Consider the following 27745-nt stretch of genomic DNA (forward strand, 5'->3'; position numbering starts at 1 on the left):
ATTTATCTCTAGGTGGGAAACTTTAAGTTTAAAGAGAGTAAAAGAAAAAGGAATTCAATAACACTAATAATTTTTTTAAATTTACTTATTTAACACTGTCTACAGGGCATTGTATTATGGCTTACTTTATCCTAAAAAGTAAGTACTTTATCCACTTTACAGACCAGTCCTCAGCTTCTAGTTTGTTTACAAAGTTAGAAAGTCTTCACTTTATTCTAGAATTCCACAGTAGTAGCCTTAAAAAAAAAAAAAAAGGCCAAGAACCCAGCAGGACATAAATAATCCTCTCTACTGAACATGTCAGTAAAATTAGGATTCAAGGGATGAAATCAATTGCCCACTGTCACAAACAGGTGAACTGACAGAAACAAGACTAAGGCCTTGCTACTTTCTCATGTCGTCTCCCACACTAGTGAACAGGTTCAGGTGGTGAGTGCTTCTTCAACAAGTCAGAGACCACGCACTGACTACTGAACACCACTCATACGTCCTGTGCCCAGCACCGTCCTAGGCATGACTATTACCCCAGCATCCACCTGATCAGTGCTCCTTTCTACTCTCAAAAGCATGCTGGTTAGACAGACCTGGTTTCTGCCCACAAGGAGTTGATAGTCTGGTAGAACAATACATACCAAACAACAGAAATAATACATGGTAGAGAGTAGTAAATGCACACACAGAAATAATAATAATAATAATAATAATAATAATAATAATAATAATAAAGGCACTACTATGAACAGAGTCCAATGTGGGAATCAAAGAAGGCTTCACAAAAAGGGAAGCATTTGAGGGAAAAACAAAACTAGGATTTTGGAAAAGTAGCATGGGAAAGCAAACTTAAGTACAAGGAAAACACCTCTCACTGGACTGTAAAGGGTTGAATGGTCATCAGAGAATGATGAGGAGGTTACATGCAACCAGTGCTCCTCCAGAAGGGTCTCCTCTTTCTCTTAAGTCCAACAACAACCAGATCTCAATTACAGACTTCTCTGGTATCCAACTCAACAGCTAGTCATGCATTCATTCTACAAACACTTGCCAACTACCCAATGGGTCAGGCACTGTTCTAAATCTAGGGATAAAATGACAGACAAGACAGAGATGTATCACTGCCCTCATAGTTGACATACCAGCTAGGAAGATGTGATATAGCAAGCAATTAAAATCACAATCCAGTATGAGTACTGTGATTGAGTCTAGGATATTCTGGGAAACTAATAATGGTACTTGGAAAAACGTAAACATGGGTACAAACTTTGTGAGCTAACTTAATTAAGTTGCAATATTTCAATAATTCCCTGCCCTTTGCTTCAGAAAATTTCTCCCTTCAGTTATATTAGATAGGCTATAATTTTAATATGCTCAGACCACCTGATATTTCTGTCTTTCTCAGAGTGTCCAACCAGAGCCTTCCTAACTTCTGATAAATGAGACTGGAGCATGCAATCTTCTCCCTTCATTCAAGTCAAGCTGGTAACTGATGAGGGAGAAAACGGGAATCAGATATAATAGGCTAAGCTTCATTTTACGTCAACATCCAGTAAGCATAAACATAAATCCCAGCAAAATGATATTCTTAAAATGGTTTACCAGCAGTGTGACTCCCTTCAAACGTATGTGACCACCAGCGACATAGCCTTTTGAAGTTCTGAAGTTACAACGGATACCACCTATACACCCTTCACCTCCCGTGCCACTTGAATCATACAAAACAATTGTCAGGCAGGGTTTTTAATTATTTTCTTGAAAGAAAGGCAGTAATTAGAAGCAACAGAGTGTAACAGTTAAGTGCAGGGACTGTGCAGCCTGCCTGAACTCCAATTCTACCATGAACTACCTAGTCGGCCTTTGACAAGTTACTTAACCACTCTGTGCCTATTTCTGAACCTGTGAGGGTTCAATGAATTGATATATATATATATAAAGCACAAAGGACAGAGGGGACCCATAGGAAGCTGCTATGTAAGTGTGAAAGACTTCAGAAGTCCGTTACACAACTGTTCGCTGGTGAGCACTCCCCACCTGTCTTCCTGGGTGCACAGGTTTAACACGTTCCAGGAGCCTTGTTCCAGAGACAGCCCTACTGCTCCTAGCCCCTTAACCCCAAGTAACTCAGACTCTTCCTGAAGAGGCTAAACCTACCTTTCCCCCACACCTTTCATCTCTTCCTTTCCATAGGCTCCTTCCCCTCAGGCAAAAACCCTGCTTGTTAGGATAGTTGCTTGCCCTTCCAACACAGGACTAAAACAAAGGTGAGCTTTCTTCCAAAAAGGAGCAAGACACTGTCCTCCAGGAGGAAAAGGTCTCACACAGACAAAGTTTCTTTGAAATGACTACCATGATACAGTCTTGTGAATGGCCCACTTGAGGAACGAATGCAGCCTTCCTGCCAACGGTGAGCCACCAGAGAGTTCTGAAGTGCTTCAGAAGATCAGCGTGGCAGCGGCCCTGAGATGGCTCCAAGGAGGAAAGACTGAGGTGAAGGGATCAGTGGCCCAGGTGAAAAGGAGGAAGTGAGGAGATACTGGAGCAGCAGTGGGGTCTAGTGGGGGAAAGAGGATAAGAGAAGCTGCAGTGATACAAACAGAAAACCTGACAATGGATTTAGGGAGACTGAATAAATGAGGAAGTGTAAGGGAGGGGAGTAGTCAAAGAAAACTATAAGGCTTTTCAGACCAGAAAACTCCACTGAAATACGGAACCAAAACACAGGTTTGGTTACAAGGACAGTAAGATTCATTCTGCCTATTAGTGGCTTATTAGTAGGACAACCAGAGGGAGACTCCAGGGGAAGATTCTTACCTGGATCTGGAAATGTCTTCAGTAGATCAGAGCCAAACCAATCATATAATGTCTTGTGATAAACTCCTCTGCACTTAAAACCTCACATGTACCTGTGTAATCTCTACTGCCCTGTGCTGTGAAATACTTCTGACCAATTTTAAACAGTTTACTCATGTTATTATCACCTTTAATATTTCAGTTCCAAAACAGAAAGTGTTTTTGGAGTACTACTATTCATGCTATAAAGCTCTGTGGTTTAGGATGTTTTTCTGTTTTAGAAGCTCAATTTTGACACTGCAGTTACTCTACTTGACCAAAGACTTCAACCTGGTTTAATAATGCTATTATTTAATTACAAATAGGCAAAAGTCTTTTTAAATTCTTGGCTTCAATATCCACGCAAGAAGTTGAACAGAGAGAATGCGACAAGTGAGCAGAACATATAAACTGCCGTCAAGGATGAAATCCCTGAGCTGGGATGACACCCCAAGGCATTTCCATAGAACACTAAGGTCCACCCACCATTCGAATCAGAAAACAGTGCTCTGATGATGTAAGAGTCATCAGTCACCAGCAATTCCCAGCTATTATAAGAGGAGGCTAGACCCTAGTTAAGACCTACGAAGAAATAAAGGCCAACACACCTCATGAGATACAACTAATTTAAAACAGTCTTCTGTCTTCTTTAGGTTACCTATAATAAAGCCTCAAAAGATTCAGTCCTTTTCCCGTATGGTTGTCCAATCTACAAAGAATTTTCAAATTAACCACATGTAAATTGAATTCTGGGGCATGCATGTATGCCTGCATTTATTTATTTATACATACATACATACAAACAAGAAGACAGCATAGAAATTACCTTAGACTAGAAAGGTATAACCTTATGAGTTTAAAATAAGAATCTTACACTACTGGGAAACAAAAAAATTATCATTATTCATACTACTAATAGTCAAGATACATCTGTAAGATGTATCTACTCATCTGTAAATTTCTAAATAAAAATTTTAAAAGTTATTTAAAATAATGTAAGTCTCCTATTGCAACAACTTGGAATGATGTCATAGTTCATCCAGAGATCACACAAAATACATCCCCACCTTGTGGTCAGCGTCATGAAAACAGATTCAAATTAGCATTAATCCCTGTATCTGCCTAAAAACCTCACTTCTTTCACAGATCCCATTTGACTTTTATTTCCAAGAATTACTTTTCCCTACGTTAGTCTCAACATGCTAAGACATAATTCTGGTACCTTCTTACATGCTTACCCTCTTTCTGCAATTTTTTCATCACAGAGAATACTACCTAATCCATAAATTTAAACATTAACAATCAGCAGGTGAATTTATCAAGCATCCATAGAATGAGGTGTGTTTAATCCTCTGATCCTTCAATCCCACATCTACCAGGCTGCCAGGTCCTGCCCCACTGTATTTGGGGCTGGGAGAGTGAACCCCTGGCCTCTTCAAGAGCATAATTCAAATCTTCTGGGAAAACCAGACATTTTCTAAATCTAACATTCATGTTTACATACACTACTATATTTTACATATATTTTACCAATGCAATTTTCAATTATCCAAAGATTTTTAATTCTGAAAATAATTCCTCCACAGCATTTCTGAATTCCTGTTCACATTCTCAACTGATGTGCACTGAAGAGAATATACATCAAATGTTACCGAAAGTGATTATTAGGCCCCGCACGTCCAAACAACACAACACATTCTAGGATTACTTCTATATCATCTCTATTTTAATTTCCCTGTTACTCTACACTCCCCATCCATTAGTACAGATAACTGTACCATGTGCTTTTTGATTCACCCAGAGTCTCTTTCTAATGGCCATAACTAAGTATGCACTTACCAACATGACAGTGAATGCACACTAAATATATTTGTACAGATACATGGCTGTTTCAAACACCACAACCAGATCACAGAGTAGTCAATTTCTAACCAACTAAAAAGGGACATTTTTAAATAACTGGGGAAAAAAATCAAAAACAGAGTATTTCATGACATGTTAAATTATATAATATTCTAATTATCATGTCCATAAATAAAGTTTTATTAGAACACAGCCATAACCATTCATTTACCTATCGTCTCAGGCTACTTCCATACTGCAACTGCAGAGCTGCGTGGTTACAACCGAGTTGAACAGCTGGAACACTATGGCCTACAAAGTCTAAAATATTTATCATCTGGCCCTTTACAGATGAAGTTTGCCTAACACTGGCTTATATGATAAAAAGGTTTAAAATTCCAGATTATTATAATCATGAGCACCAGCTGAATAACCACCTTGCACAGATGCTGTACAAGTGATTTGTGCATTTATAAATATCTACTTACTTAAGAGGAATTTAGGGTATCGAATCTGTTCCATGAATGGCCCAAACACAAAGGAGGACAATCCACCTCTTATTTACCTGCTCATTAAACAAGTATATATATGAGTCAGATATAGTTCTAGGCACTGAGGACATAGTAATGATCAAAACAAAAAATTCCTGTGGTTGTATAGGTTACTAAATATATATCAGGCAGCAATACATACTTCAGGGGAAAATAAATTAAGAAATGGGAATTAAGAGTATGAGGTGGTAGGAGAATGGTAACCTGTGATTTTCATTAGGATAGTCAGGGTGGGCATCTTTGAGAAAATGACTTTGGATAATGACCTAAAGAAGATCTATCTGGAGGCACGGTGTAAGGGTGTAAGCATGCCTTATATCTCAAAGAAGAACTAAAACAAAGGATGTGAGAAAGAGTATAAAATTAGGTCAGAAGGGTACAGGGAGGGCGGTGGGTGTCTTAAAGGACTTTGGCTCTGATTCTGAATGAAACTGGAAGCAAATAAAGATATTTTGTGGTTTGATTTATAGCCAAGAAATGCTTTGATATCTGACTTACATGTTGACAGATCATTCTGACTAGAGGGAGATAAGGATGGAAACCTGGAGAGCAAGTAAGAAGCTAATGCAATGATGCAAATGAGAGATGCTAGTGACCAGAATAGATGGTAGCACTGCGAGTGGTGAGAAGTGGTCAGATTCCACGCTCATTTCGAAGGGAGAGCCAAGAAAATCAATCCCCTTCCCGAAATGTCCTTTCCCCTCTTGTATGTACATGCTTTTCCTTTACCATCTTCTCTAAATGCTATCCGTCTTCAAGGCCTAGTTGAAATGCCACCTTCTTCCTGAGACTTCCCTAGACACTCCCCCAATCAAATGTAATCTCTTCATCTGACTTTCCCACAAGGCCAACTACAACACTGAGGAACTAACCTCCTCCCTGCTGCATCTCTTCCCTATCAACTTCTTCAGGGTACTGAACCTTTTTCATCTTTATATTCACCAGCATCCGTGCATCAAAAGATATATGCCAACCAATCAAATCAGTTAAGTTCTAAGTTTCTTCTGGCCTTCTAGATGTATACTTCATAACTCCAAAAAAGCTATGGTCATGAAACAAGAGCTTTGCAGGGGAGCACAGAGCTTTTAGGATAGGTGTCAATCCCTAGGGAGGAAACCAGGAAACCAATACTTATACAAATACAAAATATTCTTTTTCACTAATCCTTTCAAACACACACACACACACACACACACCCCTTGTATAGTTGGACAATTTTATCTCCAGCTATCCCAGTCCCAAACCTACCAGAATTAACTACTACTTCCATGCAGCACCTACACTAGATATACTTTGATGGCTGAAATTACCACACTGCCCTATAATTAGGGGGTATAACAGATATTTTGTGGCAGACTTACCCAGCTCACAACTTTCCTGAACTGTCCTTTTCCCAACCACAGCAAAAGACCCCTCAGCTGCAGCCCTTTTTGAATGATATGATCTTGTCTCCTGAATACAGATGACTGGAGCAAAAAGCAACTAACCGAAACTACATCTATCACAGTCCCCTTTCCTAGGAACAAGGACAGAAAGAAAAACTCGGCTCTCCTCTTTTCAGGAGCAAGACCTAAAACACCTAAGCTCAGGAGCTATAAATTTGGCATGTTCCACTGGGCCATGCAAGCAGAGAAGCAGAGGATGAAAGAGGCATGCGGAAAGATTTTAAAGAAAGAAGCAAAAACAGAGAAATAAGAGCTAACACCTGGCTAGTCTGTTTCTAACACCTTCCTCAAGCCTACCTATCTTCTAACTCCTGGATCTCTCAACACACCCATGTATGATCTGCAAATAGTTCTGACCGCCTGGCAACATCATTTAAGCAACTCACAGTCCTGAGACTGGTTCCCGAATAAGTAAGAGTTAATTCTTTAAGTTCTGATTTTTTCCAATTTTTACTAAATATTAATAACAGAGTGTTTTTTCCAGTCCCTAAAGTCAATGCAAATAGTCTTAAAACAAATCAAAAGCCAATGCCCATAAATAAGTTTCCTGGAAAAGCAAGTTCTGTACTCTTTTTTTTTTTTTTTAAAGATTTTATTTATTTATTTGACAGAGATAGAGACAGCCAGCGAGAGAGGGAACACAAGCAGGGGGAGTGGGAGAGGAAGAAGCAGGCTCATAGCGGAGGAGCCTGATGTGGGGCTCAATCCCATCATGTCAGGATCACGCCCTGAGCCGAAGGTAGACGCTTAACCGCTGTGCCACCCAGGCGCCCCTGTACTCTATTTTTTAACTTAGTTCCTCAGTGTCTAGCATAATAAGAGGAAAACTTTTCAATAAGTATCTGATAAAGTACAAAATGCTGTTAACCCATTAAACAACCCTACTCTCCCCTCCCCCAACACACACCCCACCGACCTTTTGGACAGAAATCCTTCTAAAAGTATATCTCACAGTTCTTGAGTTCTCTGCCATTCTTTTGGATCTATCCCCCATCTGCAAGCTATCCTCACGGTCACAATATGGCTGTCAGCAGCTCCAAGCCCTCTTATCCACAAAATGTGTGAGAGGAGAAAGGGGAGAGGGGGAGAAAGGAGAGAGGTGCATTGGTGCTAAAGCTTAGAATGAGAAAGTTTCTCTCCTAAGGAATCTTAAAAAAAGTTTCTCATGTTTCATTGACCCAAACTGGCTTAAGTCCTCACTGACTCATCCCTAAATCAGTAATTGTCAGGGAAGATAAGGTGATCATAACTGGCTTAACTAAATCACCCGTACTAGAATGGATGTTGGGCAAGCAAACTGTCCACTACAATTGGAGAGTTCATGCACACATGCACACCTGACCTATACAAGCATTTATTTAAGTGTGCCTGTGTGGAAAAACCATCACCTCCTAGCCAGACAGTCAAAGAAGCATACCAGTAATTAACACTGGTGGGAAGATATCAAAGGATACAGAACCTCAAGTGGCCACCTTAAACTGGAATGCCATATAGTCCCTTTGCGTCCACACCTAGCCGCTAAGTGCTCTTGGGACTTGAAGGTCAAAGGTTCCCAAGAGCTGTCTAACTAGAGTGGTTTTCAAGACTGAATAATCTGGACTTGGGGAAATAAACCATTGTGGAAGAGGAATGATTCTTGGTATTAGATTAACCTTTGCCAGTAAGGGTGGGGCACTTACTGAAAAATCTGATTTGCAAAGTATAAATTAGAAGACAGCTTTGTTTTCACAGATGTCCTGACAGCAGGTGGACAGGTATGAGATATTACCTACTCCTAGAACACTGTTTCTTGCCATATGCAGTATGGAGTTGAATTTTTTCTACTCATAGTATCATAACTGTTGTTAATCACATTATTCTTCAATTTGATATGCACTCTTATTATAGTAATAAAAGAGAACATCACATTATGTCATCACACGCTTTAATTCCCCCAGTGGCTTCCTAATGCCACACAGATGAAAATCCCAGCTTGTGAGGATGGCCCAACTGATCTACCCTAAGCCTACCTTTCCAACCTGTACCACATGCTTCCTCATTCATTCTTCTCCTGCCACACCAGCTTCTTTCTCTCAAGCCACACGCTCATCTCATTCCTGCCTCAGTACATTTACACCTTCCCAATTCCTCTGCACAGAGAGGGCTTGCCCTGGATCTTCACACGCTGCCTGCTCCTTCTCATCTTTGTTATTTCAGTTCAACTGTCACCCCACCACCACCTACAACCCCCACCACACACATATCCACATCCACACCCACCCCTTTCCCACCCCCAGACTCCTCTAAGCTATGACCCCTCTATAGAGCACTGCCTTTCGGTCAGACACCAATCCCTGATCCAATCAATTGTCAATAGAGTGACAGGATCACATGATAAAGAAATGTGGTAATCTAAACAACAGGAACCACATGCTACAGGCAAAGAGAAGCAAAAATATAAAAAACCAGTCAAGTATTAGTGACCAAACCGAACTGGAAACACAGAAATGATTAACCAGCCAAGTCTATCAGGATTCTCAGTTTCCTAAAAGATAATGAGAGCATTTGGGGCCAAAAAAGTAAATTATTGCCCCAATTCAAATATCAGCTGTAGGTTTTAGTCGTCTTTTCAGTAAAATACAGATACCAAACTGTTTCTCTTATTCCTTAAAATAAACACAGCAAGCATAAAAGGAGGACACGAAAGTCAATGAGCATCTCTAAGAGAATGCACATGAGATGTTATTCAACAGCAGTTTCTGATGGGTGGGGTATGGGCTAGATGGGTGATGGGTATTATGGAGGGCCCTTGTTGTGATGAGCACTGGGTGTTGCATATACTCAATGAATCACTGATTTCTATTCCAGAAACCAAAACTGCACTATATGTTAACTAACAAAATTTAAATTAAAAAAAAAAAAGTTTTTATCAGCATATAAATTCTATTATTTCGAGGTACAAATATTTAACTTTATTATTATTCTGTAAAATTCAAGGTAAAGAAAAAGATCATACAGACAAAAATCTAAGTTAACAGTGGAAAAAAATGCTGTTAAATCTTGTGTCTAAGGTACTTCTTAAAATAAATAGGCATTAAGACAGGATTCAAAGAAGTAAAAATACTGTAGAAAACAGTAATTCCATATCTAAGAAAATATCTAAAAACATTTGCCCAGCAGATGTTGACAGAATCTCCCATCCTTCTAGATTTGGGGCATCTTAGGAGAGTCTGTGCCAGGAACCCAAAAGAGTGCTGTAAGAGCAGCTATAATACAGTCTACTCTCAAAATTCTGAAAAAACCATTTGGGGGGTGTCAGTAGGAGGTAAATTAAAGCCTTATGCATTGAAAAGCAAATAACTTGAGAAATGTACAGGGGCAATGAATCCTGAAGTTATCAGGCATCAAAATGTTTTGTACAGTTAAGCTAGAAAATTTAAATTTTCTATTTCTCAACTATTCTCTAAAAATACATGAGAACTGCTAAACTTGGCTCCTGGGTTTAAGATGCTACTGACCAACTAAACTATTAAGTGAATTTACACAAGCGTCTTGTCTACTTTTTAAGTTGAAATAAAATCTACATAATATCCAAGTAACTGAATAAGAAAATTTTATCAATCAAATTAAATAACTCAATGTTTTCCGGTAGGAAGAATATATTACTACATAAAACATTTATCAGATATTCAGAAGTGGACAACAAAAGAGAAAACCTGAATGCAACTGAAGTCTGGTAATATTAAGAAACTAATCTAAGAAATGTTGCTTCAAGTCCTAACTACTTTTAAAACAGAATTCTACCTCTACAATGCAGATCTATTCAAATAGGAAAAGGAGAAACTCTACTTTTACTTAACAATTAGCAGGAAAAAAATAAATCCTTCACAGTGAAATTTTTAAAGACACACTTTTTATAAAGAAACGACTTAGTACCATGCTCAAATTTTCAGTAGCAAGAAAATTAAAATGTAATCAGTATAATGGGAATATTTTCTTGGGTCTTTTTTTAGCTCTGAGAATGTCTGAAGTCTTGAGCTATTTTTACATGTTCTTCTTGAAGGAACTGATTTCTTTACGTTTTATATCTTAAAATGTTTGGAAATGGTAAAAACAGAAATAATCGATTTTCTTTTTCAACAGGGGGCCAGGCAAAGCTTCCTTTGCCAAGATTCTAACAGATACACCCTTCTCAACACATCATGGGTGTGTATAAAAGAATACCATTTTAAAGCTCGCTTTTAGATTTTTTCATTTTTTTTTTTACTAAAAAGAATTGAACTAAGGTGTTTACTAAATAAATAATGGACTTGAGAAACAGAGGAATTCTACATTTCTTTAAATGACCCTAAGTCTACGAACCAAGTATCACTAAAACTATTTAAAGGCTCATTATACAAGAGGCAATTTGCCAGTAATTGAAAAAAGCCTACAAAATTAACAAATGAATGCTATTCTGACACTAGAAAGCTGGCAATGGTTACACAAGCTTTAGCCTTCTAAAACCATAATCAGAACTGGGATGATTAATCAACATTTTAACACTTCCCATCTGTACAAGTGCTCAAGGTAGTGCTTACTGTCACTTGACAAGTTGCTTAGCATTGCAAAATTTGATAATTCATGTTTTACTGAATTTTTACTGACTTCGAAGAAAATAAAACACCAATTAAAAGCAGATGTCACCTTTAATTCTAACTGGCTGACAAACTTCTAATTTTTTTACCCAATGCACAGACAGAACACACGTAAATGACAGTTTAGACAGTTAAATATTCAAAGTCACTGATATCCCCCACAAATTTGCAAGTGATTTTCCAGAACTTAATCCTGTGGGGTTTTATCTGGCAAGCATCCAGAAAGAATAGTTTCAAGTAGTCCTCTAGACTTCAAGTACTGGATCAGACATACTAAATTAATATTCTCAAGATTCTCATCTTTACCTTCATACATATAAAAAATTTCAAAACCATGTTGCTCCTCTATTAAAACTCGAGCTAATAAGAACGAAAAGATTTAATAAACTGTGGTTAACATATCTTTTATGCTTAAATGATCCAAAGGCTAAATCACATCCAACTTGTATTTACCATAAAATAATAATCTGACTTTGATACTCATGTTTTTCAATGTCTTTTAATATTGTAGTCAGTCATAAATTCATTCACTTTTGATTCTAACCATGAATTGTGAACAAAACTTCTTAAATTCAATGTTTCGGAAAGCAGGAAAAAATAAGATAAACAGATGCCAGATGATCAAACACACACAACTGGCAATATTAATACCTACGTTCTTGCAGCTCAAATTTCCATATATATGAAAATAAACTTAAAATGTATGAAGAATTAGCAGCACATTTCTAATCTTCTAAAGACAGCTAGGCTAGTGTTTCCTCTATGCACAAAGTAACTTGTAATAAAATGCTGAGTTCTAAAAATGCTTTATTATAATACATCAAATTTTTCTACAAAAAGAAAACTTCTGGATTTTCCCCAGCACCCCAATTTCAAAGACAACATTAACATGAGTCTGTCCCTAAATCCAGGAACACTGACCACAGCCTCCACAGATTACCCTTTAATGATCTATGCGAGCTTTCAAAAGCCAGAACAAGCTGGTACCAATCAGGCAAAGAGGGAAAAACGAATCCCAGAAGGAATCACCACAGAGATCCCAATCACAATAATGGGGTCCCTAGGAGCTGTAAAGCCGATCAAGCCCTTTGCTTCTGTGGACTCACTGCATAACAATCAGACTTCCCTTAATAGTTAGAGGGGGTAAAGGAACCAGGTTGATCCTCTATTATTCACTTCCTAGGTCTAACAGAGTATTTTCACTTTAACAGAAGGTCTGCCTTGAGAGAAGAATCTGGGGAAGATGAAATGGAAAGGTGGTCACAAAAAGGGGATTTAAGGGGATAGCCTACCTGGAACAACTTTTGTAGGCCTCATCTTTGCATTTTCATCCTGCTTCATGCATCACTAATCAGAGATCCACTGGAAGCTTCAGAACCAACTGAAAGGCCTGGCAGGGTATTTGGCTTTCAATTCTTCTACTCTGTTTATTCCCAATATATATTCATCGGGCTTAGAAACAACTCTTGAACAAGGGCAGCCACTCAGCAATGAAATGTAAATTACTGGCATGTGCTGAAACCTGGACTTGCCATCACTAATGAGCACATTAAAAGAAAGTGCTCGCTGGATGACTGCAGCCCTTTTACTTAACCCTGTGCGCACGGAAAGCCACAATTCAACATCAATTAAAGGAGCTAGCTGCAAAACAGTAACAGAGCAGCCCTGTCACCACTTTTAATACCTCAGAGACCGAAAAGCTAAGACAAACACGAGATTTCTACCGTTTCTCAACTAAAAATATTGCGCAAAACATGATTGTCAATGTGGTCAGCTTTGGTTAAGATTTGTGCGACCTGTTTCAAAGCCATCCTGACTTCAAACAATTTCCTAAGAGTCAAAATAAGATCTCTGGTTATCTAAAAAGAAAAGAAAGAAAGAAAAATTAACAACGTACTAAATTATTGGTTTCTTCATTAATCAGTCAACAAATTTGGACTTACTGATCTAAAGCTCACCAGGGACTTGGCAAGACTCTGAAAAGTTTAGAAGCTTGTCAAGAAAAAAATTATCCTATAAACTAATGATTTAGGTCCTCAAAATAAACAAGATATTTGTTTTACATGAGCAGGGCCTCATTTATTGGCGCTCAAAATATTAGCCTATTCATCATAATATCATCTGCAATTTACAATAGAAAAATCTAAAATGAAATGTGAACAGAAATCTAGTATTCATTATTAACTTTTAAAAAAATTATGATTTTCAGGGGCACCAGGCTGGCTCAGTCAGTAGGAAGCAGCGGCTCTTGATCTTGGGCTCATGAGTTCAAGCCCCATGTTGCACATGGAGCTCACTTTTAAAAACTAAATTATGGTTTTCATAAATAAAACATTTTTAATGAAAATTTCAAAATATGGGGCTATGGAATGAAGATATCATTAATACATTAATTTGCTATTTTGAGTTACTATGTGACATTTTTCTAAAGAATATGATAAGTACTTGCAATATTAATGTTTGACTATAATTTTATCTCTCTGATGACCTAAGAAGTATGCCAGATTCTTAAAGCCCCCCCTAGAGAAATACCACACACATTAAAAAAATATTTTTTCTTAATGGATTCTGAGTAAATTTTAGTTTTCCATACAATGTGTGCAGTTAAACCAGCTTTTTACAACCTCAGAGCTTGAAAGAATAGACTTCAATCAAAAGAACTGATAACCTACTAGTATGTATGTGTTTAGGAAAATAATTTTTTCTTTTCTTTTTTTTTTTATTCTGAGTGACAGAGAGCATGAGCGGGGGGAAGGGCAGAGGGAGAGGTACAAGCAGTCTCCCTACTTAGCAGGAAGCTCAACTAAGCGGAAATCAAATGCTTAACCTTGACTGAGCTACCCAGGCACCACCCCCACCTTTTTTTTTTTTAAAGATTTTATTTATTTATTTTACTTGGGAGAGACAGACAGAATCTCAAGCAGACTCCCCACTCAGCACATAGCACAAGGTAGGACTTGATCTCAGGACCTGAGATCATGACCTGAGCCAAAACCAAGAATCAGATGCTTAACCGACTGAGCCACCCAGGCGCCCCAGGAAAATTATTTTATTTGATTCAGTTCCTTCATGTATAAATTAGAGGTAATGATACCACAAGAGCATATAAAGAGCGAAAAATAAAAAGCACATATGAAACAGTTTTCATATTATTTGACAATCCCCAAAAAACAGAATCATTGGTTCACTAGGAACCCAAATCCTCCCTCCTCCTGTTATCAGAGTGCCATTTAGCAAGGTCTTCTCTTACTCAGAAGTATACCTGCCTATGCATCACAAGTCCACCAGCTTTGACTTTCTTTTACCTTAAAGAAAATGTACACTGATCCAAGTAATTTGCTCAGGGGATAAACACATTTGTCCACCTTCTAAAGGATATGAATTTCTGCACTACTGGTCACTCTTTTGGCACCTAAAAGAACTGTTTTATCTTCTTGCTCTACTTATTCCTTATTTCATATCTTTTAGTATCTGCAGCTCATTATCCCCACTACTGTTTTTAACCTCTACCAAATGCTGTTAAGGCTACTACTGACCCTACACCCCATTCATTAAAACTACACTGGCCAAGGTATCTGGAAAGTGAGTCCTCCACCATGTGTGTTCTTGGCGCTGCTGTAGCTGCCACAGACTCTACCAGAGCCCCCACACTGCGACCCAGCACCGTTACTGCTTTCCACTATTCTCTTTCTTCTTCTCTGAGCTTTTCTTCTTATTTCATCTGCTTCTTTTTCCCACTTGTGGCTTTTAGGGAAGAAACCTGAACTTTTACAGACAACTCTATTATAGAGTCCCTTGAGGTCTGAAAATGTTCTACAAGCTAAAGATACCAAGAGGCTGAACTTGTTGTTAACTATAAAATTATAAAATTATAGTCTTACAGGGAAAAAAATAATTATGGGTGAGGAAAAAAGTTGAAAACAATTTAAGGTTTTGTTTTGTTCTGCAACAAGTTGTAAAATCTCTCCTTCAGAGGGAGCATAGCCCAGTAGTAGTCAGACAAGTACAGGAGTGTAGGTAAGCCTGCATTCCAGTCTTTGCCCTGGCACTAACAGCTGTATGACCTTGAGCAACTAGCTTACACTCACCTTCCTTTTACTTCTTACACATATAAAGTGAAAACATAACTATCCACCTGCAGGGCGGTTACAAAAAGAAATTGGGGGGGCACCTGGGTGGCTCAGTCAGTTAAGCATCTGACTCTTAATTTCGGCCAAGTTATGATCTCAGGGTTGTAAGATTAAACCCTGCATGCAGCTCCATGCTGGGCGTGGACCCTACTTAAGATGCTCCCTCTCCCTCTGCCCCTCCCAGCCTCCCTCTCTTAAAAAAAAATTTTTTTTTTAATTTAAAGTTTTAAAAATAAAAAGCAAATGGAGCTAGTACATGTAGAGTGTTTGGCATAGCGCCTGGTATACAATAACAACTCAAAACAAGTTAACAATCTACTAAAGGTAGCAATTTCATCCATTGGTAGAAATCCCATCCATCTGCATCATGGTCACAATCAATCTTCTTACCTATACTCTTACTTTATCTAGATTCCTTATTTCCTTTCATCTTTCTCTACTATTCACTTTAAAAATTGCTTTTGCTTTGGGGAACCTACATGGCTCAGTCAGTTAAGCGTCTTATTCTTGGTTTCTGCTCAGGTCATGATCTCAGGGTCCTGAGATCGAGCCCCACACGGTGTTCCACACTCAGCGAGGAGTCTGCTTGAGTTTCTCTCTCTCCCTCTACCCACACCCCTACTCGTGCTCGTACTAGTGCTCTCTTTCTCTTAAAAAATAAATCTTTAAAAGTAAATAAATACATTGCTTTTGCTTTTAAATGGTGTGATAAATGATAGCAATAGCAGGAATGATTATAAAAACCACAGACGGTCTGAATATACTTCACTGATAAATATAGGCCCAAGTTGTAACTCCAAAGCATAAAGATTGCAAACCAAGTTACCACTAATATGTATGGAAGACAAAGCCATATTATACTAACAGTCATATATAGATAACCAAGATTTTTTCATGTAAAATAAATAGGAAATAGATCCTAATAAATATTTGTTATTTCTAAAAGTAAAAATGTATTTCAAATGAGCTTGGTGTGAGCAGCAAGGAAATTAAGCCTCTTTCTAAAAGTCTGTCTCATATTTAGAAATATATATTAAAAATTCCATTAAAATTGGCAAAGAATTATTTATGACTAGTAAGTGAAGTGGTAAACAACAGGAATTCAGAGATGAATAAGTAAAGGTCCTTGACATGACACATAATTATAAGGCCAGAAAAGAATGCCAAGTAGGGAGGAGGACAGTCAGAGAAACCTTGCTCTTTGACTAGAATGCTGTTTCCCATGGCATCTCAGCTTAAAGGTCACCTACTCAGATTTTTTGGTAATACCTTCTCTAAAAAGGCCACCAGTTACCTTTTGGTACAGAGTTTCTCAAATTTGGGGAGCTCAGAACCAAACAATGAGCATGTGAATAAAATAAAAAGCTAAGGAAATATACACATGTGTACACACCCAGGGATTCAAACAAATATGCCATAAGTATGTTGGAAATTGTGCATACACAAGAACAGAACACTCTTTGGTTGGCAAATTAGCATATCACATACTGTGCTTCAATATGGTGCCTCAGGAACTCTGTAACAATATCTTTCGATGAGGTCCAGTCCAAAAACAAAACCCCAGCAATCATCTCATTATTTCTTCCTCTTTGCCCATTTTAGAAAGGATGCACTTAAAAGTTTAATTTTAGAATGTATTTGAGGCAATAAGAAACACTATATGTAACAGTGATAATTAACGTACTTCATTTAATCTGACAAAATCTTTAATCTATTACTTTCACTAGAACAACAACAAAAAATCTTTCCTACTGAATTCTAAGTTTAGGGGTTATACACAAATAAATAGGTGAAATTCAACTGTAAGAGCTCACAAAGTTAGTATAAATTAAAAACAGCATTACAACCTAAAAACACAGAGAAGTTTCTCAACGTGCCCTTTCTGTATTTCCAGAATTTCAAGTTTTAATTCAGCAACTTCTCTCACCTATTGAATAGTTAACAAGCATCTACTGAAAGCTTCAGTTGATACAAAAGAATTAGAAAGCATGATTTCAGCCTTCTACTCATGTACAAGGTGGGTGACAATCAACAGATGGCAGATAAAAATGTGACGTAGCCATACATGGACTTCACTGGACTCGGAAAGCAATGAGATTTTGACATATGCTACAACATAGATGAAGCTTGAGGACATTATGCTCAAATAAGCCAGACACAAAAGGTAAAATACTCTATGACTCCACATGTAAGAGTTACCTAGAAAAGGCAAATCCATAAAGACAGAAAGTAAAACAGACCTTACTTACCAGGGGTATGGGTGGGAGTGATAGAGAGTTATTGTTTAATGGGTGCAAAGTTTCAGTTTGGGATGATGAAAAATTTCTAGACATGAATAGTAGCAACAGTTGCACACAGTAAATGTCCATAATGCCACTGAATTGTACACTTAAAAATGGTGAAAAGGGGGCACCTGGGTGGCTCAGTCAGTTGAGTGTCTGACTAGTGATTTTGGCTCAGGTCATGATCTCAGGGTCCTGGGATCAAGCTCCAAGCTCAGGAGCAGGGAGCATGCTTGAGATTCTCTCTCTCCCTCTCCCTTTGCAGCACCCCCCGCCCCAGGCACTCACTCACTCTTCCCTCTCCCAAATTTTTTTTTAATTTTTTTTTTTATTTGAGATGAGGGGGTGAGGGGCAGAGGGAGAGCAGGCTCTCCACTGAGCACAGGGAGCCCAACATGGGGCTTGATCCTAGGACCCCAGGATCATGACCTGAGCTGAAGGCAGATGCTTAACTGACTGAGCCTCCCAGGCACCGCTCAAATTCCTTTTTAAATGGTGAAAAGGGCCCCATATATACTAAAATTGGGAGAACAGAAAAGATTATTAGCATGGCCCCTGCACAAGGAGGACATGCAAATTAATGAAGCATTCCATATTTTTTTAAGTGGTGAAACAGGTAATTCTATGTTATATATGATATACCACAATTAAATATGTATATAATAAAAGACAAAACTAAAACCATTTCTTCAAGGTACCCTAAAAATAAAGCAAAATGAAAACCAATCTTAACTTCAACACACTGATATTTGGGTCACTAATGAAGGAAATGTCCTAACTCCCCTCAAACATGTTTAGAGTAAAAATTACATTTTCCCATGGAATGTATAATATATGCAGATGAAATACACATGACAACGGTAACACACAGAATGTTGACAGAAAGAGAGGGGAAGAGGACTATAAAATTTTACATTTCTACATTTTACCTAAAATGGTTTGACATTTTTTTAAAGTTTTATTTATTTATTTGACAGAGAGAGAGCGAGACAGCACAAGCAGGAGGAGCATCAGAGGGAGAGGGAGAAGCAGGCTCCCTGCCGAGCAGGGAGCCCAATGCAGGGCTCGATCCCAAGACCCTGGGATCATGACCTGAGCCAAAGGCAGATGTTTAACTGACTGAGCCACCCAGGCACCCCTAAAATGGTATAATATTAACTCTAAATAGACCATATAAAGTTAAGGATATATATTGCAATACCTAGAAAAACCACCAAAAAAATGGAAAAGGTCTTCATAGATCAATTTAAATGGAATTCCAAAAATTAAGATAATCCAAGTAAGACAGGAAAAGAAAACAGAAGGTAGCCATAAATCCAGTCTCATCACCAATATATTAAATGTTAAAGATCTTACTGAAACTGCGCATTGGTGAGGGTACACAAATCCATGACAATACTAAAATGCATTGAACTGCTTATCACAAAACGGTGACTATTAGGACACAGGAATTCTATCTCAGTAAACCTATTATAGAAAATAAGGCAAACCAAAAAACATAATAGACTAAACACTACAATTAAAGATACGGATTATGAGAATGATTTAAAAAGTACAACCCACCTCTATGCTGACTACAAAAGACATGTCTTCAATACAGTCAGATGGAGAAGCACATATTGTGTGCATACTATAAGCATAAGACACTTGAGAGTCTTTAGAGTTAAACATTAAGCAACTTCTCCAAGATCATATAGCTACAAAATGGCAGAGCAAAAATTCTAACTCTGATTCCAGACTGTGCTAGTAATACTGTGCAAGAGCACAGTAAGGAGCGAGAGGAGAAGGAAAGCTTGAGAATAAAATTCAAGCTATTTTTTTTTTAAAGATTTTATTTATTTATCTGACAGAGATAGAGACAGCCAGAGAGAGAGGGAACACAAGCAGGGGGAGTGGGAGAGGAAGAAACAGGCTCCCAGCGGAAGAGCCTGATGTGGGGCTCGATCCCAGAACGTCGGGATCACGCCCTGAGCCGAAGGCAGACGCTTAACGAATGAGCCACCCAGGCGCCCCTCAAGCTATTTTAATTTTAAGCAAAGGGTAGGAAATCCCAAGCTTATCAAATCTCAGGGTTTTTTTTAATAAAATCCCAGATTCTTAACCTTCCTATTGAATTCACCCAAAACCCCACAATCCTAAATGTATTTGCCTTGTCTACACCCTTAAAAAACTCCCTAGAAATAAAGGAAGATCTCTCCTTTTCAAGTATCCATGTTAGAACATTTCTACTCACATCACCTTCAAATTCTTCAAATATTCTAGAAGCTAACCACTAATCCGACATGCAGGAAAAGAAACATGTTCCCAAACATTTCAAAGGACATTCTGTTCTGATAAGGGTTTTATGAAGTTACTTGCATAGGTTTTCATAAATTCTGCTGAACATAACATTTAAAAGTCACAATTACAAATATACTACAAAACTGTCAGAAGAAAAGAGTCACTGAACTTTCTCCTCTAAATACATGGAGACGAGATTAATTCAACATAAGTCTATCACAGAGAAGTAAAAGGTATCAATGAGTGTTCTATAGCTCTACCAGCTCACTCAACTACTTTACTTATAAAGTCAGCAAATCCAAGTGAAGACAGTTACTTTCACTGGTGTCTGAGATCAAAAGATCAGAAAAAAATAATTGTTTCTAGACCTTAAAAATGGCACACCAATGGGGGGGGGGGGGATGAGCAAAAAGATAAAAGCCTCCAAGAGCAAAAACAGGCATCAGCCAAAACTATCATTTCAAAAGACAAAACAGAAAACACTAAGAACTTGGTCTAGTTTCAATTCATCTCTGAAGCAGTTTGGAACATTTACTGAGTTGGGAATTTCTAACTTTTGTTAGAAACTACACTCTCATTTACCAGCTATGTGACACTGGGCAAAGCCTTTATTTCTAAGATTATTCTCTCTTCTTAAAACCAAGGATGATAGTAACACATCCGGAGATTGTCAGGAAAGATAAAATAAGAATGGTGCTAGTGGTATCTGAAGGTTGGTATTCCATACCTATTTTTAAGAGCCTGGGGAAAGACAAGAAATATTCTGTGCCACTTCTATCCTTATAAACAAAGTCCTACTTCGGCAAATAAGAGTACCCTACATAACAAATCAACAGCAAAATTCTAACACACATACTCACTCACTCCAGACGGACAGAAATATGGTTGCACTGGTACAATGGTAGCCTCCAGGGAATTAAATGGGAGTTGGGGGTCAGAGTTTCAAAGATGAAGGAAACCTCCTCTTTCAACGTACACATGTGACTCCAATTTAAGATTTTATATTCTTGAAAATTTTTAATTTTGACATAATAAAATCAGAGATCTGTGTCTAAAATGTGAACTCTAATGTTAAGAAAACATATATAGTTAAAACTGTATCTACATAATATACCAGTAACATTTCTCAACTTTTTTTTTTTTTTTTTTTTGAGAGAGAGAGAGAGAAACTGCAGTGGTGGGGGGAGAGGTGGTGGTGGTGGCAAAAGGGGGGGGGCAGACAGAGATAGAGAGGGAGAGAGAGAAACTTAAGTAGGCTCCATGCCCAGCTGGGAGCCGGAGGCAGGGCTCAATTTCACAAGCCAGAGATCATGACCTGAGCTAAAAATCAAGAGTCAGATGCTTATCAACTAAGCCACCCAGGCACCCCATATTTCCCCAGGTTCTTAAGCATAATATAAATAAATTTCAACAGTCATGCACAAACACTTCTGTAAGTTACCTAGATCACAGCCCACATAGATAAAATCAGTCCAATTCTGGACTTGCAAGGTCTAAGCCTCTTCCTTATTCTCCTACTTAAAAAAAAAAAAGTTTTTACAACTACAAGTGAATAGGGTATCATATGAATCCCTTTAAATTTACTCTATACTATCTTAAGAACAAAAATATTGTTAAATGAAACCATTGGCCAACTTGCTAACTTCAGAATTTTAGTATTAGTTACCAAGCACTTACAACATACTTCCTAACTCTAATAACACACTATGAATTACAATGTCATAACTGATGAAAAACAACATAGCAAAATGCTGTCTTCTAGTTTCTACCTATGCAACAGTCATTTTCCTACAATCTGACCACATGCTGCCTTTATTACAACAAAGTGGGGAGAAAAGTTTCAATGAGCTTTGGCTAAGTTGGCTACAGTTACTTTGGTCTTTACTTTTCACTTCTCCTTGAATGTTCTCTCCTTCCAAATTAGCCAACTAGGGAACAGTGTTTTGTTTTGTTTTTCCCCCAAGTTCTCTGAACCCAAAAGTAAGCCAACCTGGGTCAAGTCCTTATTGTTTTTTTGTTTTTGATTTTTTTTGTTTTTTTTTTTTTAAAGATTTTATTTATTTATTTGACAGAGAGAGAGAGACAGCCAGCGAGAGAGGGAACACAAGCAGGGGGAGCAGGAGAAGAGGAAGCAGGCTCTTCCCAGTGGAAGAGCCTGATGTGGGGCTCGATCCCAGGACTCCGGGATCACGCCCTGAGCCAAAGGCAGACGCTTAACGACTGAGCCACCCAGGTGCCCCATCAAGTCCTTATTTTTACTGGCAGAGCATGACTATTGGTAGGTCACTGCACCTGAGTCACTGTTTTCGTTAATAACATCCAGCTTCAGTGTTGCATGAATGAAAACAATCATGTACGAAAGTAGTTGGTAAACTACAGTATTATGCACATGTAGATAACTGTAATAATCCTACCAAACTATTAATTTCAACAGGAAAAAAATCTAAACTCAGAAAATACACATGAAAACTGTAAGAGTAATTACCCAAAGGTACTAATTTCAGCCATCTCATTATCTTAAAAACTCTTCAATAGCTCTCTTTCTACTAAAGTAATTATTAACTGTAATGATTAAGGTGATTTGCCTGGCAATGCCAGACTGTGTGCTAAGTTCTTTATATACGTCGATTTCCCATCTTTACAACAACCCTGCAGGTAGGGGGTCATTCTCTTCATCTTATAGATGAAAAAATTTTAACTTATTTCCAAGTTCTGCTATTATAAACCACCTTACAGTGAACCTTTTTTAAAGTTTATCTTTGCAGGTAAAATTTATAAGACTGCAACTGTCAAATCAAAGAATATATACATTTCAAATTTTGATAGATACTAGCAAATTTCTGGCACACTGCCCCCCCCAAAAAAAACCCTAAAATAATTTACACTCCCAAGAACGAGACAACTTTCCTGTATACTTGCCTACACTGGATGTTACAGCTATTTTTTTTAATTTTTGGTTAATCCAATGGATAGAAAAATTACACCTCGTTACTGTTACATTCCTTACCCTGTTTAAAAGTGTCCAATGAAAGGAAATAAAAGAATAAAATCATCAAACCTAACATGCTTGCTATAGTTCTCTGTACCCTCAAATCTAAGCACTGTGGATAGAACTCACCATCTATATGCATATACACGCGTATCTTTTAAATACATGGGTACCTAAACATGAAACACAAGTTATTTAATATGACAAATTTCTCATAAAGCTAATTACTATAACTTATAATGCTGTGCATCACTAAAACATGAAATACTAGGAAAATGTGTGTGTGCGTGTGTGTGTAGCGCATATAAATATATATATATATGCTACAAAAGTAACCAGGAACACTACGAAATCTCTTCAAACCAATACCTCCTCTTTCCAGGAACAGGTAGTTTTACTATCCAAAGCTCATTCATAAACTAAAAGAATTTCTTCATTCTAACAGTCCTCATAGCCTCCTATTACTCCTATACAAGGAGCCCAGAGAGGAATTACAGAATGAAAAACAGTCTGGAAATAAAATCTGTTGGCTCAACACATTAAAATTATTGAAAATTACTGAAATTTCTTCATGAGGGTTTCTTGTAGCTTTGTCTCTCCCGTGATTTAAGCAAAAATAAGGTACGATGTTGTTTAAATCAGGTACGGTACAGGTTCTGTGTAATCTGATCCCACTGCATGTAAATTAAGTATAAAGAACAGCTGTCACTGGCACCCACAAATACACTCCCACACAGAGCACCAAGTGAAGGCTGTTATTTAAAACAACAACAAAAAAAACCAAAAACAAACAAAAAAAGAATCAGTCTTGTAAAGAAAACTTATAAAGTTTAGTATGCTTTTATATTTGATTTATTGTATACCTTTTTTTTTTTAACAATTTTTATTTACTTATTTGAGAGAGAGACAGAGAGAGAGAGAGAGAGCACAAGAGCAGGGAGGAGAGGGAGAAGCAGGCTGCCCAGTGCACAGGGAGCCCGATGTGGGGCTCCATCCCAGGACCCTGGGATCATGACCTGAGCTGAAGGCGGATGCTTAACTGAATGAGCCACCCAGGTGCCCCTACTGTATACTTTCTAATACAAATATATAGCAAAACTTCAGGGGAAAAAAAAATCAAATTATTCATAGTTGTTAACTAAAAACAACAACGTATTACATAAAGCACAACTAGTTTTTCTACAAACAAAATAAATATGCGGGTCTTTAAATAGCAATTAAAACAAACAGGACAGGGGCACCTGGGTGGCACAGTCCATTGGTTAAGCAGCCAACTCTCGGTTTCGGCCCAAGTCGTGATCTCAGGGTCGTGAGATCGAGCCCCATTTCGGGCTCACACTCATTGAGGAGTCTGCTTAAGGGAGTCTCTCCCTCTCTTTTTGCCCCTCCCCACCCTCTCTCCCTCTCTTTGTCTAAAATAAATAAACTTTTTTTTAAAAAAAAGGAACTAAAAATAAATGGAAAAAAATCTCCATGTTTGATTAAATCTCAAACATAGGATATAGTATTACAATAAAGGGAACTCCACAGTATCCAACTTTAAAAAAAAAATCCATTTTTTCCTTGCTAAGTCACCATCAACATGGTAATAATTATGACGGTAATCATCATCAACATAGTAATCTATCCATCAACATGGTAATCTATCAACATGGTAATCCATCTACCACTACACTGGAAATGAGATTTCTTAAAAAAAAAAAAAAAAAAAAAAAATCCACGTCTAGAAAACAGAGGAAAGACATTACTTCTCACCAGAGGGATATGGAAACTACCCTGGTAGAAGTAACATGTGAACTGTGCCTTTCAGGAGACGCAATTATTGGAAATGTGGGAGAGGACAAGTGTGCCCCATGAGCAAAGAGTCACAAAAAGGATGTAACACGAAAGAACCAGCCATGTTTGAGAACAGCACGGTGTTCCGGCTTGGCTAAGGCATAGCTCTGAGAAAGGGAAATGGAGGAGAGGAGATCAGAAAGAAAATTCATGAGAAAAGAAGGCAGTCCTTTGTATATTCTACACTCTTCTAACATGAAACCCCTGAGGGAAATAATCTTCATTTAAGGAGAATGTGAACTTCTTTGTATTTTCTTCCCTGAATTGAAGACATTTGTATACTTGAATTATCTGACTTGACTGTGAGCCCCTCATGATCAAGACACACATCTGATTAATTTTTATATCCTTCTCACATACCTTAAACATAGATACCAAACAACCATTTTATTAATGATTAATGAATGCATGAATGAACATGATGGCCATGTCATTTAACTTCTTGGAGATTCAGATATTCATCTATACCAGGAATTGGCAAATTTTTACTACAAAGGGCCATACAGTAAATACTTTAGGCTTTGCGGGTTATTTGGTCTCTGCTATAGCTACACAATTCTGCTGTCATAGATCAAAAGCAGCCACAGACAAATACATATAAGTGAATGAGCTTGACTTTGTGCCAATAAAATTTAACTTACATCAACAGGCAGCAGGCTGCATTCGGCCCATGGGCCATGGTTTAGAGCCGCCTCATCCACACAACTTAAATTTAGTACATTATATTGTGCAGGCACATTCGTATGTGTTATATTCAAATCACTTTCTGACATAATGACAGAACTCAGCCAAAATTTCAAACAAGAAGATAACGAAAAAGAATACAAATGAGAAAATGTGGTTATACTACACACAGCCTGGTAAATGCAGACCTCTGGCTGCTCTCCCTAATCTGCCCTCTCCAGACACTTGTTACCGTTAGCCATCTGTGTCACCTTACATCACAATTTCTCTATCAATCTTTACGCCTTAGTTTTTAATCTTTCAATTGGTTCTAAACTAGAATTCTTGGTTCTTAAAAATTGTCCAAATTAAATTTATGGATTTTAAGTGAAAATGTCATCCAGAAAATTACATTCATAAATAATTTTGAATCCTCTCTGAAAGAACGAAACACAAGCATTTCACAGAAACAAAGCATAACATATTAGAATAATAAATTAAGATACCACCTGGGATAACTGATGTAATCAGCTTCTCGAAACATTCAAAATCCTATTTTAGCACCTGAAAACTAAGGTTTCAGTACCATCTTGAATGTAGTTATAAATACACCTGGGAAATCAGTTCAATTCACCCAATCAAGGTGGTAATATCTGAAAGAGACTCAGATCATAAACTCTTCCCAAAACAGAGAAGGCAGTAAGATGTGATCTTAAATGCCACAATACGCTCTTATGTAATAATAAATCACTGGACTCCTTGACATAGTTAGCTACAAATCTGAAGAGCTGAATTTTTTTTTAAGATTTTATTTATTTATTTGACAGAGAGAGAGAGCACAAGCAAGGAGAGTGGGAGAGGGAGAAGCAGGCCCCTGCTGAGTAGGGAGCCCAATGCAGGACTCAATCCCAGGACCCTGGGATCATGACCTGAGCAGAAGGCAGATGCTTAACCGACAGAGCCACCCAGGTACCCAAGAGCTGAATTTTTAAAAAGTCCATACAATATATAACAAACTTGGCCTCAGTTACAGAATAAAAACTCTTCACTTTTCACAAATAATTTTCAAAGAATTGACAGGTCAATTAAAATTCTATAATTCAGGGGTGCCTCGGCGGCTCACTGGGTTAAGCACCGTCTTCAGCTCAGGTCATGATCCCAGGGTCCTGGGATCAGCATCTTGTCAGGCTCCCTGCTGAGCAGGGAGTCTGCTTCTCCCTCTTCCCCTACCCCCCCCTTCTCTCTCTCTCTGCTCTCTCTCAAATAAATAAATAAAATCTTTTTTTAAAAATCTGTAATTCATCACTACCCACATTTATAAAAGTAACACAATTATACTGCTTTCTGAAATATAAGTTAGCAGATTCTGGTTCATTACAAACTTACCAGACATTTGGCAAATTCTTTGTTTTCTGAAAGGAATCCATAACCTGGATGTACCTTAGAAATGAAAACAAAAAGCACTTTCAATTTTATCATATCACAAAACCTTTCTAAGCAACAGAAAGAGTGCACTAATGTGTTTGTGTTTCAAGGGGCTGGAGTCAGGTTACTTCTCCTGTGTACTCAGAGTTCCAACACACATTCCTGAGTACAGACCCAAATTCCAAGCACTGCCTACGTAATACTCACTTGCAGCACACTACCTTTGTCCTAACCGTAATCAGGAACACTGACCTACAAATCTGCCTGTCCACCTATTTCTATCTTTCAACGCAACCTGAACTCTCCCTACTTTTTCTGAGGCTAATTTTGGCCACAAGCATGGAGAATTTTCTAATGGCTGGTGGGTCAAAGAACAAGGTTAAAAGAAATCATTTGTGAGACAGATGAAAAACGCCTAATTCCCCTTTCTTTACAGTCCCGGGAAATGCTGCTTTCCAAAAACCTGGCTAAGCCAACTGACGTATTTTATTCCTGACAACACAAATACACTCAGCCACCCAACGAGCAGGTTTGTCAAAACTAATTAAAGTCAAAGTCTGGTTTTACTTTTTCTTTATACACTGAATTTTTTTCCTGCTAACATCTACTCTTCTTTGCCTCCTTGGCCCACTTAGCCATTCACAACCACTTTATGCTATCCTCTCTCACAAGCCATGTTGCTATGATTTAAGTTCTATCGTCCCGGCCTATCACACTGGCCAAATTTAGTTGCTCTATTATCAGTCAAGACTGAACATATTTCCAGGAAAACAATTCTATAAGGAAAGCCAAATTTTTCAAGAAGCCAATATCATAATCTAGAAGTAGTCACACATCTGAGATTTTTAAATGCTGAACTAAGC

The 27745-nt window shown here is 37.9% G+C and overlaps 1 protein-coding gene and 1 non-coding gene across 10 annotated transcripts in view; one reads left to right on the forward strand and one right to left on the reverse strand.

The window, feature by feature from the left end:
* The window catches only part of PCCA (propionyl-CoA carboxylase subunit alpha), a 391229-nt gene that overhangs the window by 296087 nt on the left and 67397 nt on the right, over positions 1-27745 (reverse strand). For all 9 annotated transcript variants that reach the window (XM_026493544.4, XM_057307315.1, XM_057307311.1 and 6 more), the window contains one exon: positions 26844-26897. In XM_026493544.4, coding sequence (XP_026349329.1) covers positions 26844-26897 — 54 coding nt within the window. The remainder of the gene's footprint in view (positions 1-26843; positions 26898-27745) is intronic.
* Positions 18182-18289, forward strand: LOC113251589 (U6 spliceosomal RNA). Its single transcript, XR_003314562.3, has one exon. It is a non-coding gene; the product is annotated as a U6 spliceosomal RNA (small nuclear RNA).

This window comes from Ursus arctos, unplaced genomic scaffold (genome assembly GCF_023065955.2).
Source record: "Ursus arctos isolate Adak ecotype North America unplaced genomic scaffold, UrsArc2.0 scaffold_10, whole genome shotgun sequence".
Classification (NCBI taxonomy): Eukaryota; Metazoa; Chordata; class Mammalia; order Carnivora; family Ursidae; genus Ursus; species Ursus arctos.